General features: G+C 37.3%; 1 protein-coding gene across 1 annotated transcript in view; it reads left to right on the top strand.

The window, feature by feature from the left end:
* PTPRO (protein tyrosine phosphatase receptor type O) overlaps positions 1 to 12,220 on the top strand; it is a 287,340-nt gene that overhangs the window by 163,146 nt on the left and 111,974 nt on the right. Inside the window, exon 2 of the mRNA XM_035255268.3 lies at positions 2,377 to 2,650. Within this exon, the coding sequence (XP_035111159.3) occupies positions 2,377 to 2,650 (274 nt within the window). The remainder of the gene's footprint in view (positions 1 to 2,376; positions 2,651 to 12,220) is intronic.

The raw sequence follows: 12,220 nt of genomic DNA, 5'->3' as shown, positions 1-12,220 counted from the left end.
ACTATATTAACACTTTATCATATATTTTCAAATAGCTAGAAGAATGGATTTTGAATGTTCCCAACACAAAGAAATGATAAATGTTCGATATGATTGATATGCTAATTACCCCGATTTGCTCATTACATATGTATATATGTATCAAAATATCATACTGTATTCCATAAAGATGTAAAAGTGTTATGTGTCTATTAAAAATAAGAATAATAAGGCCGGGTGTGGTGGCTCACGCCTCTAATCCCAACACTTTGGGAGGCCGAGGCGGGTGGATCATGAGGTCAAGAGATCGAGACCATCCTGGTCAACATGGTGAAACCCCGTCTCTACTAAAAATACAAAAATTAGCTGGGCCTGGTGGCGCGTGCCTGTAGTCCCAGCTACTCAGGAGGCTGAGGCAGGAGAATTGCCTGAACCCAGGAGGCGGAGGTTGTGGTGAGCCGAGATCGCGCCATCGCACTCCAGCCTGGGTAACAAGGGCGAAACTCGTCTCAATAAATAAATAAATAAATAAATAAAAATAAGTATAATAAAACCTAAATCAATAAATTGAGTCATGTGCTAGAGGCAAATGCCCATATATCATTAATTCCGTCAGCCATTCCTTCATTGGTGTAACAGAAACTTGACAGACTCGATGTTAGGAACTTAAGAGGGGAAGATAGATGGACATGTGGAACAATAATTAGGCTGACTTTTTGTACCTGTGACCGTGGGTGAGCGACTTAATCTTTCAGAGCCTCAGTTTCCTCAGTTACAAAGTGAGATGGAAAATAATGACACCTATCTCATGAGATTGTTTTCAATATTAAATGAGATGTTTTTATATATGGAGCACCTGGCATAGTGACTGGATCCCTGTAGATTCTTAACAAGTTTCAGCAATTTTTTTTAATCCTGCTATTATATAAGAGAAATTTGAGGCTCAGTGCGGTGAATAACTTACTCACCCAGGACGCTGCATACCTGGAAGATAAATTAAACACAAGCATGTGGTACGAAGTACATGAGTCTTGAGACCGGAAAGAAAGATTAATTCCGTCAGCGGAGTCTGAGACAGAATCGGGAAGGAAAACTTAAACCAATTAATTACATGGATGGCTTTTCAAGCATTGTCCATAAACACATATTTGGAGACCAGGAGCAAAGTATTTTTTTTGAGACAGAGTTTCGCTCTTGTTACCCAGGCTGGAGTGCAATGGTGTGATCTCGGCTCACCACAACCTCCGCCTCCTGGGTTCAGGCAATTCTCCTGCCTCAGCCTCCTGAGTAGCTGGGATTACAGGCACGCGCCACCATGCCCAGCTAATTTTTTGTATTTTGAGTAGAGACGGGGGTTTCACCATGTTGACCAGGATGGTCTCGATCTCTTGACCTCGTGATCCACCCGCCTCGGCCGCCCAAAGGGGAGTAAAGTTTTTAAAAAGTCCATCAACTGCTGATTTTCCCATAGACATCTGCAGCCCTACCGTCTGGTCTCTTCCTCACTAGTATAGCTTCCTTTGTCTTTAAGACATTATGCTGGTTAATCTTTAATGACAAGGATCAACACCAGTTTCCCAATCCTGACTTTTTAATAATTTTCAGAACTAGCAGGTGAGAAGAGAGGAAAGAACCGCCTTGATATATTCTCCTAGCATCACTCCCTCTAAAGTAAAAAGAGTATATTTCTTTAAACCGTGAAACTTTACCAGCACAGCTGAAACAAAGAACTTCCCTAGAACTTGAGTGTCAAAATGACTCATTCATTACTTACTCCTCCACAAGATTTTTTATTTTATTTTATTATTTTTTGAGACAGAATCTCACTCTGTCACCCAAGCTGGAGTACAGTGGTGCAATCTCAACTCACTGCAACGTCCGCCTCCCTGGGGCAGGTTCAAGTGAATCTCCTGCCTCAGCCTCCTGAGCTGCTGGAATTACAGGCATGCGCCACCATGCCCTGCTAATTTTTTGTATTTTTAGTAGAGACAAGGTTTCACTAAGTTAGCCAGGATGGTCTTGATCCCCTGACTTCAAGATCTTCCCATCTCAGCATCCCAAAGTGCTGGGATTACAGGCGTGAGCCACGACACCTGGCATGCAAGATGTTTATTTACTTTATTACATGACACTGTCCACAAACTGCAGGCATCTTTTCAACGGAAAAAAATCCTCAAAGTAAAACCCTGAGAAGATCATTAGAGTCCTAAGGGGATAATTTCTTTCTTATTTTCCTTGTGTAACTAAAATACCTATGTAACTCTATTTTAAGAAATAAGGCTTCTCATAAACATTAGTTTGTGATATAAAATAATACGTAAAAATTATCTTAGTATAATTTTATTGCAAATTATCTGAATATAACCTCCATCTCGTTTTTTCTCTTCCGTTCAACAGAATGCTACAGCTTTCCATGTAACTGTCCGAGATGATAATAACATCGTTGTCTCATTAGAAGCTTCGGACGTCATCAGTCCAGCATCTGTGTATGTTGTGAAGATAACTGGTGAATCCAAAAATTATTTCTTCGAATTTGAGGAATTCAACAGCACTTTGCCTCCTCCTGTTGTTTTTAAGGCCAGTTATCATGGCCTTTATTATATAATCACTCTGGTAGTGGTAAATGGAAATGTGGTGACCAAGCCATCCAGATCAATCACTGTGTTAACAAGTAAGCATCATGTGTAATATTGTCCCGTGTTTCTTCTTAGAGTATATTCCTGTGGGGCTCTAATGGAGAGAGTCCACCCAGAATGGCAAAATCTCTTGCCTTGATGCCAAGTGACATTGATTCAAAGTTCTATGCTATATTAAGAGTACAGCATCTTGCTGAAGTTTGATGTTTACTGTTTACATTGTGTTAAACAAAAATATTTTTAAACCAAAAAACGTAAATCTCAATGAAGTAGTATATTTTGAGACTGAGTGACAATTTCAAATTCATGATTGGAAGGTGTAATTTTCTGCTATGTTACTTAATAATGTCATCATAACTTGTCTATTTTTTCCAGAGCATGTATTCTCATATTAAGCAATTCAGTTTGGGGACAATGAATGGATACTCCTATTTACCCTGCTCAAATTCAAGTGTAGGTCTTTGGTTGAGACATAGAAAAAGTTCTCTTTATTCATTCATTGTTATTCCCCACCTCATCTTCAAAATAGCTTTGCCTTCCACTTCTCAAGAAAAACAATGCCCAGAAAAAAAATTAATAGCAATTTAACCTTCATTCGTCCATGTCATAAAGAGTTAATGCTGACGTTGGGAAATTTAGGAATAGTTTTAACTTCATGTGATATTTTTCACTTTACTAGCTGACTTTAATATCTAATCTCAAAAGAAGATGTGATTCTACTGTCTATGTTGACATATGGATGAAAAACTGATTATTTGTAAGACAGTAGAGTTTATCACCAGCACAATATAATGGCTCAGCAAAGTACTCTATGCTTATGTTCTTCAGTGCATCTTTTTCAACAGCTGCAATTTGTTAAATGCCATCTATGTGTGATTTTTCTGGTGATAACTACGGGAAAAGACAGTGATATTGTCCATTGGGATAAAAGGAAACAGAAACTCCAAGAAGCAAAAACTCAAAACCAAGCTAGAGGACATATTTTTAACACGTCTGTCCAAAATTAATTCAAGTCTCCATTAGCAGAGTGCCAGGATCAGCAGTGAGCCCTAAAAATGAGGAATGGCATAGACCCAAGACCTTCAACGTTTACAGGCATAATGAACAAACGTATTAGCTGAATTAAAGGGAGAATTTGCCTGGTAAAATACTGTCTTAAACAAGCTCTAGAAAAAGATGAATTGCAAGTCAGATTTAGGCAGCAGATATAGGTACATAATGCCTACAATACAAACTCCTTCAAATCAAAAGCTCTTATCTTCGTAATTTCATAAACACCTAGCCCATGCCTTATGCTTAATAGATGATCCATAAATATTAGTTTGATTTAGCTGAGAAGGTAATAGGAGAGATCTAGGGGGAAAAAACTAAGGCACAGAGAAAAATAAACTTAGGACTGTAGCGACAGTTGCTGATCAACATTTATGAGCATGTACTCAGCCATTCCTAACCAGCTGCAGCTGGAGGATTCAGCCCTTTGGCTGTTTCTGAAGACATGTGATAAATCAATGTCTTGGTTTATCAGGTAAATCAGGTAAATAAATCCTAAAAGATTTCTAGGATATCACTTAGCATTTGCAGTGAGTTCCATTCAAAATATATTATATGTTCTTTTGTGATGTTTTTCTTTGAACTGTAGGGCTTACAAGTGTGTTCAGTGTCAAAAAAATGGAAATTTTGCAAATACCTTTTTTTATTGATCTAGAGGAGGTACTGTTGTGATCAGAGAACATATTTTATATGATTTCATTTACTTGAAAGTTGTTGATATTTGTTTTACGGACCCAAATATGGTCGTTCTTGCTGTGTATTCCGTGAGCACTTCGTGGGTGAAATTTCAATAAGTATAAATCAGGGCAAGTTGGTTGTTCAAGTCTTCTGTATCCTTACTGACGTTCTGTTTCCTTGTTCTAATAATGACTGGTAAAGGAATCTGAAAGTCTCCACCTGTCACCGTAAAGGTGTCTATTTCTCCTTTCACTTCTTTTGGTTTATGCTTTACATGTTTTGACGCTCTGTTGTTATTAGGTGCAAAAACTTTTAGGATTGCTCTGTCTTCTGGATAAACTGAACCATCTGACTACATGCAATGTCCCTCTATATTCCAAGCAATATGCCTTGTGTTCACGTCCCTTTTGTCTGATATTAAAATAGCCATTTTAGTTTTTTTTAAGTGTCTGTGTGGCATACTTAATCCATCCTTTGGCCTTCAGACACTTACGTTTTTACATGTGAAAGGGTTTCTTACAGACAGCACAGAGTTGCGTCTTGCTTTCTCTTTCCAATCTAAAAATCTCTGTCTTTTAACTGAAGTATTTAGGACAGTTCTATCTAATAAAAAGAGAATGTTAACCTCATATGTAATACTAGATTTTCTGGTAGATATGTTAAAATGCTTTTTGAAAAGGTGAAATTAATTTTAATAACATGGTTTACTTAATCCACTACATTCAAAATTTTATTTCATAATATAATCAATATACAAATTTATACATTTTTTACTTTCAAACATAAATTTAAGTACAAATAAAGCTGCACTAGCCTAATTTTAATTGCTCAATAGCAACACATAGCTAGTTGATACCAATTTAAATAGTGCAGGTTTAGACAATATACCTGTAATTATTAATATTATAATATAATACAATTACTTCTATGGTTGAATTTGAATTTACCATATTGCTAGGCTGTTAGGTAGAATGGGGAGTGAGTCAGTCTACTCAATAGTTGAGCTGGGTTGAAGGTACTAGACACCTTCCACTCATCATAGATTTCTAATTCTTCCCATGGTAGGCGGCCAGGAGTGGTAGAGGGTATTTCTCAATGTCCAGTTCCACCCTCAGTAAGCAGCAAGCCCTGAACACCTGTACCACAGAAGAGCTCCCCAGCAATAGACTGCTGTTGTTTTTCTCTCATTGCTAAGTTTTTGGTGGGGACAGAGGATGTTCTTGGTTCTCATGGTCCAGCCTCAGACTTAGGCAGACCCTGTGATGCTAGATGGGACATTCTTGACATTTTTACCCCTCAAATTACACTGACACCAAAATTCTACTTTAAAATCTGTGGGTCAGAGAGTTTCCTGTCTCTTCTCCAGTGGTATCAGAACCACTGATACTCTGCTTTGTATCAGTGTAGGGCTCTGGGCGCAAAAGAGTTTCTTCTCCTCTCCCAGCAACAAAAGTCTTTTGCTTCTATTCATCCCTCAAAAGAAGTGATCTTTTCCTGAGAACTAGAAAGGAAAGATTTTCCTGCCCCTCCACAATACATTAAGCTTCTTCTTTATATTCAAGAAAGGTCCAGGGAAGTAAGTTTTCTTGCTGGCCTCTTCGTAGTTTCAATTACCATCTGCATGCCTGTCACTAGCCACCCCAATCCCCAACCCACAAGAGGGATGCTCCCTCCAGTCCCCTGCCCTGTCTCCAGTAGTCCTCATGGGCATGGCGTAGAGGCCCAAAGGGAAAGCTACAGAGAAATAGCATACTCCATTTGTGTCTGCCTCTCCCAGTTAGTCTACACCAGTGGTGACCTAGAACTTTTGGATGATGGAAATATTCTATATCCGTATTGTCCAACATAGTAGCCACTAATTTTTAATTTTAATTAGTTTGAATTCATTTAAAATTTGAATTAAATAGCTCCATGTAACTAGTAACTACCATATTAGACAGAGCAATTCTATGTATCCATTTAGACCATACTTAATCTTTATGAATCCATTAACATTGGAGCTGCTTTCTTCTTACCTGCTTCAATGTTGCATCCTCTTCCTGCTGTGCTTTGCTGAAGTGAGATCATGTGTCCCATCTCTCCAGAGGGGCTGGTCACTCCGTGGAATTCACATCACTTGGTTGACTTGCTATCTCACCTCTCCTGTAACCTCAAGAATAGTTATGATTTCGTGGATTACTTGGCTTTTTCTTCTTGAGGTGGAGAAGAAGTAACGTTGTGCTGGGGCTTTCTACTTCTTAAAAAAAGGAGGAAACATGTACTGATTTCTAAAGAGTAAAGTTAATTAATGATGGCCTATCAAATATCATTTTGTACTCCATTTTTAAAGGCTCAGTTGCATTATCCCAAATTTAAGGAGCAAAAATAGGCTGGGAATATAAGAAGTGGGGATTAGTGCACAAATATTTCTGTGACATTAGGCATGAGCTGGCATTTGGTGACATTTGGATTTCAGCTTCCACCTTCATTAAAAAAGGGAATTAAAGTATATGATGACTAAGATTACTTTTGAGCTCTGAAACTAACATTATTTGTCAGTTAATGATGTATTTTTGCCATCTTTATTTTTCTAAGTGAAAGCTTTTTAAATAAGTTTGAAAAACATTTGTAGTAGCTGCTCACAGAGTTGACACATTTCTCTTGAGAGTAAAAGAGTACCTTTGTAGCAGTCATTTATTGTGTGTTAGATGCTTGTCTTGATGAAATCCGCGATGACAAAGCAGTTGGCCCCAGGGCAGTCCTTTGATATTTTGCTATAGTTGTTCTGAGTCTGTCACTCTTAGAGAAAGCTGAAAAACATGACAAAGAATAAATTTGGCACAGCAGAGTCATTTGGCCAGCTCAAAAGAGTTTCACAGCCCTTCGGGTCTGACATCTCATTAATATTTAATTGATTGAGAACCTTCAGTATATTGCATGCACTTCAGAGGGAAGAAGTAGTTTCTCAGCAGGTAAAAGGATAACTAGAATCAGTTGCTTAGAAATTGAGGAAATGTCACATACACACAGCTGTGTCATGTGTCAGTGAAGTTCTGTAGGTAAAGCTGTACACATTAAAGAATACACACGAAGACACTCTACAAATACAATCTTCTGTACAGATCTATTCTAAATAAAAATAATTCATGAGTTTTTATTTTACTTATCAGGTACATTCTCTGTGCCATCTCCTAGATACCAAAGAAATAAAGATGAATGAAAATACTCATAATCAAAGATGTTATACTATCATGGAAGAAACAAATACCATTACAAAAAATATGATAACTGTCATTATAACCAGAAAGGGGGCCCAATCCAGACCCCAAAACAGGGTTCTTGAATCTTATGCAAGAAAGAATTCAGGGTGAGTGCACAGTGCAAAGCAAAAGCAAGTTCATTAGGAAAGTGAAGGAATAAAAGAACAGCTGTTCTACAGGCAGAGCAGCCCCAAGGATTTCTGGTTGCCCATTTTCATGGTTATTCTTGATTACATGCTAAACAAGGGGGTGGATTATTCATGAGGTCCCCCCCGCGCCAAAAGGAGGACAATTCCTGGAACTCAGGGTTCCTGCCCCGTTTAAACTCTACAGGGTAACTTCCTGACCCTGCCATGGCATTTGTAAATTATCATGGTACTGGTGGGTGTCTCTTAGCATGCTAATGTATTATAATTAGTGTATAATGAGACAGTGAGAACGACCAGAAGTCACTCTCATAGCCATCTTGGTTTTGGTGGGGTTTGGCCGGCTTCTTTACCACAACCTGTTTCATTAGCCAGGTCTAGGCCACTAGGTCTCAGCCTTATTTTATCCAGTCCCTATTCAAGATGGAGTTTCCTTGATTCAAACACCTCTGATACTGTGAAAGAATTATGTAAAAGAAATTGCCTTGTTTTCCTAGGGAACACTGGGAAGGCAGCACAGAAGAAACAATCATTGAAAAATGAAGGAGAATGTGCTGAAAGAATAATGAATGGAAAGTGTTACAGAGTCAAATAGAATTATACATGCAAATAATGGAGGCAGACATAGCGTGGCACACTTGGTGACTGCAGGGAGTTAAGATGGCAGCTGTTAGCTGTTCCAGAGAGTAACAAGAAAGGTGGCTAGAAATGTTGGGAAGAACTTTAAGTACCTTGCAAAGGAATTACCTTAACCTATAAGTGAGAGGAAGAAATTATATCATAGGATTTGAATGAGGAAAGCTCTCTCATAGCGAAGCTGCAAGCCAAGAGATCCTGAATCCTGCATTGGAATAGAAAAATTATCAAGCAAGTATTTGGGGTAGTAGTTCGAAGCATTAGCTTTAGCATGAAAGCAATCTGAAAACTGTATGTTTAGCCTTCGGCAGATGATTACTTTCTCTAAATCTTAGTTTTCACACCTGTATTTTGTTGTAGGCATTAGCAAACTTTTCTATGATGGCTTAGATAATAAGTGTGTTATGCTTTGAGGGCCACAGAGTCTATATTGCAACTATTCAACTCTGCTGCTGCAACACAATGGTAGCCATAGATGGTACATAAACAAATAATCAGGACTGTGTTATAATTAAACCTTATTTATAGACACCAACATTTGATTTTTATATAATCTGCATGTGCCATGAGATACTATTCTTCTGTTTATGTCCAACATCTAAAAATGTAAAAGCCTTTCTTAGCTCCAAAGTCATACAAAAACAGGTGTCAGGGCAGACTTGGCTTTGTGGACTGTAGTTTGCTCACTTGATCTGTCGTCTCATTATAATATGTAATATTGGATAATTATGGTACCTACTTGGTGGCGGGCATTATAAAATAACATGAACTTAACCAAGTGTGTAGCATGCAGTATAGGATCAATCAATGTAAGAAGTATCAATGGCATTAAGTAGAAAGTTACTCAAGGTGACAGGAGCAAAGGAGATTGAAACAGATTGAGCAGAGAAGGATCAGTGAGATGGAGGTGACTGGTTTAAGACAGAGATTCTGACTAAAGTGAGAATATCAAATAGCTTACAGACATTGAAATTTTGAGCAGAAACAAATAAAAAAATTAAGATGAGAATGGAGGCAGGGAGAATAATTTAGAAAGCTGTTGAAATGCTCCAGGAAAGAAATGATGAGGACTTGAACTAAGGTACTGGCTGTGATGATCACCACCTCACCTGGACATGGGTAGCTGCTGCTGCCAGACATACCTCGCTGGCCTGATTTGAGGTGTCAGATCAGGTCTCAAATCTAAACACCAAACAGCAGCTCTGGCCTCAGTCCGGTCCTTTTTCCCTGTGCATGCCATCAGAAGTGAGGGTCTAATCCCAGATCTTCTCCATCAAAAAAACTATGCCAGAAGAGACACATTCTTCAGTTGGTCACAACAGAGGTTATGAACATGAACACAATTGCTTCTTTACTTTTTAGTCCAGCTAAACAGAGCAATCTCATAAAGAAGCAACTCTTAGCAGTTAGCATGTAATAACTAATACAGAGCTACTCTTGTTTTCTTTAAACAGTATGTGCTCCAAATTTGCTTTTATTTCTCTATCTCTTCTCTGAGATAAGCATATCCGAAACTTTCAAAACTTTCCTATTCATGATCTGTCTTGAATGATTCAAAGACAATTAAAGGGCATAAAATATTCTTCAATTTGAACATGAGTTTTCATTATATGAGACACCTAATGAAGGAAAAAATAATCATACTAAATGTCATTTTTTTAAATAAAGAAAAAACTTATGCTAGGATTTCTGGTCAAGACAATGCAGTACATTCTTCTTGTCATTCACTTTTGCTCCTACCACAAAGCAAAAAGAAAACGAGAAGCACGTTGCCAGACACCAAAACACAAAAGTTCTCTAAGAACCAGAAACAAGATAACTCAAAGTGGGGAAATGGGCTGAAGTAATGCGCCCTCTGTGCTCTGGGTCTGGAAAAGACACTACTGAGTCTGGGCCACAGTATAGTAGGAAGGACTGAAATGCTCCACTCTAGACAAGGCACAGAGCCAGTCTCTCTGCTTAAGGCAAACATTCTTCCTGTTTGAGAAAAAAAATACATACATAAAGGCCTGAGGATGCAGGAGACACATACTCATCTTCCTACCAAGGTTCGAGTCTAGTTACTTTCTAAGTCAGTGAATGAATCTGTGATAACCAGTGTATCATCCACAATATTAAGATTGCCAAAATAATATCATACGCCTTTCTGTATAGACTGAGTGCTTTGGTAGTCTGAGAGGATGCAATGGCTCAATTCTTTCAAAAGTAAGGCATAATAAGAGAGAAATGGGGGAATGGAAAAGCATAAAATGAGCCCAGAGCCTGTGTCTCAAAACACACGAAGAACTTGTGCTAAAAAGGATCGATATCAAAACAACTATAACAGTTAAGATTATATTTTAAATAGCAATTTAACAAAAATGTAATTACATTTTTAATGGTCAAGGACATAAATGTAAGAACCACTGCCATTTTTTTGAATCAGGGAATTAATGAAAAAAAAATTGGTAGAAACAATGCAGTGCTGTGCCTACAGTTCCATCTACTCAGGAGGCTGAGGCAGGCAGATCCCTTGATTCCAGGAGTTCGAATTGAGGCTGGACAATGTGATGAGACCCTATTTCAAAAAAATTTTTCAGAACTAAAATAAAAACATATAGAATAAACATGAATAAATTAAAGCTCTTATCAATGAAAACATAATCATTTAAATTAATTTAAAATTTAATTCATCAAACTAAGTAAAATAAATTTGATTTATTAAATTTGAAGTTTACTAATTGAAAAGCTTCAGTAGATGGGACAAATTCTCTAATGATAACAGTTATAAAGAGCTAGTAAATTAGAAGACGATACTGTGCAATTTGCCCCATAATATAGCAAAGTGCAGCAATTCACAGGCATGGAAGTGGGAGAGGCTCTAGCTAAGAAGGCTTAAGAGTTAAAAAAAAAGAATGGAGAGAATTTCTAAGACTTGAAAAATGACATGAATTCACAGACCAACAGAGCATTCCGACTAAGCACCTAATAGAGAAATTCAAAACTAAAACCCTGCCTAAATATATAATGGTATATTATTATTATTATCATTATTATATATCATCAGATTATTATGGCTAATGAAAATAAATAAATAAGCTTAAAAGGTAAAAGAGGAAAAACACAAAGTATCTACAAAGGAATGACTACTCTACTGACAGAAGTCTTCCTTTCTGCAGTAACTGGTGAAAGAAGACAAAAAAAGATCTTCAAAGTACTAATGAAAATACCTGTCTACCTAGAATTTTATACCCAGATACATCAAGAATAAACCACATTAAGAAGAAAGACAAAATAAAGAAAACTTATAATATGCAAAGCCTAGAAACCTAACATCCATAGCTCTAAGTTAAAGAACTGTTGATAGATATATTTCAGCAAGAAAAAAAGTAAATCCATAAGGAAAGTTGAAGACACAATTGTTAAAAAAAATGACAATGGGAATATGGTATATGACAAAGATTGTTACAAATTAGCAGGAAAAGACTGAAAAAGAACCCCAAAACATGTGAAAGAATTTAACAATTCTAAGTAAAGGAAACCCGATTGGCCAAAAAAAAAAAAAAAAAAAGACAAAATAAATAATCTCCTTCATGAGCAGGAAATTAAAATAAAGAGACAAAATTTCACACACCTCAGAGTGACAAAAATTTAAAAGACTGATGATGTCAGCAAATGTTGGAAAATAATATGGAGGAAGAGGAACTATCACACACTGCTAATAGATATGTAAATTGCCCTAATCCAGTTGGAAAACTTTCTGAGAATATCTGATACACATGACATATCGACCCCACTATCCAGGATTTGCAACCAAAGGAGACATGCCACAAACATTTATTGCAGCATTATTTGTAAGAGTGAATGATTAAAAGCA

Source organism: Callithrix jacchus, chromosome 9 (genome assembly GCF_049354715.1).
Source record: "Callithrix jacchus isolate 240 chromosome 9, calJac240_pri, whole genome shotgun sequence".
NCBI lineage: Eukaryota > Metazoa > Chordata > Mammalia > Primates > Cebidae > Callithrix > Callithrix jacchus.
This window is presented reverse-complemented; position numbering and strand designations above follow the sequence as displayed.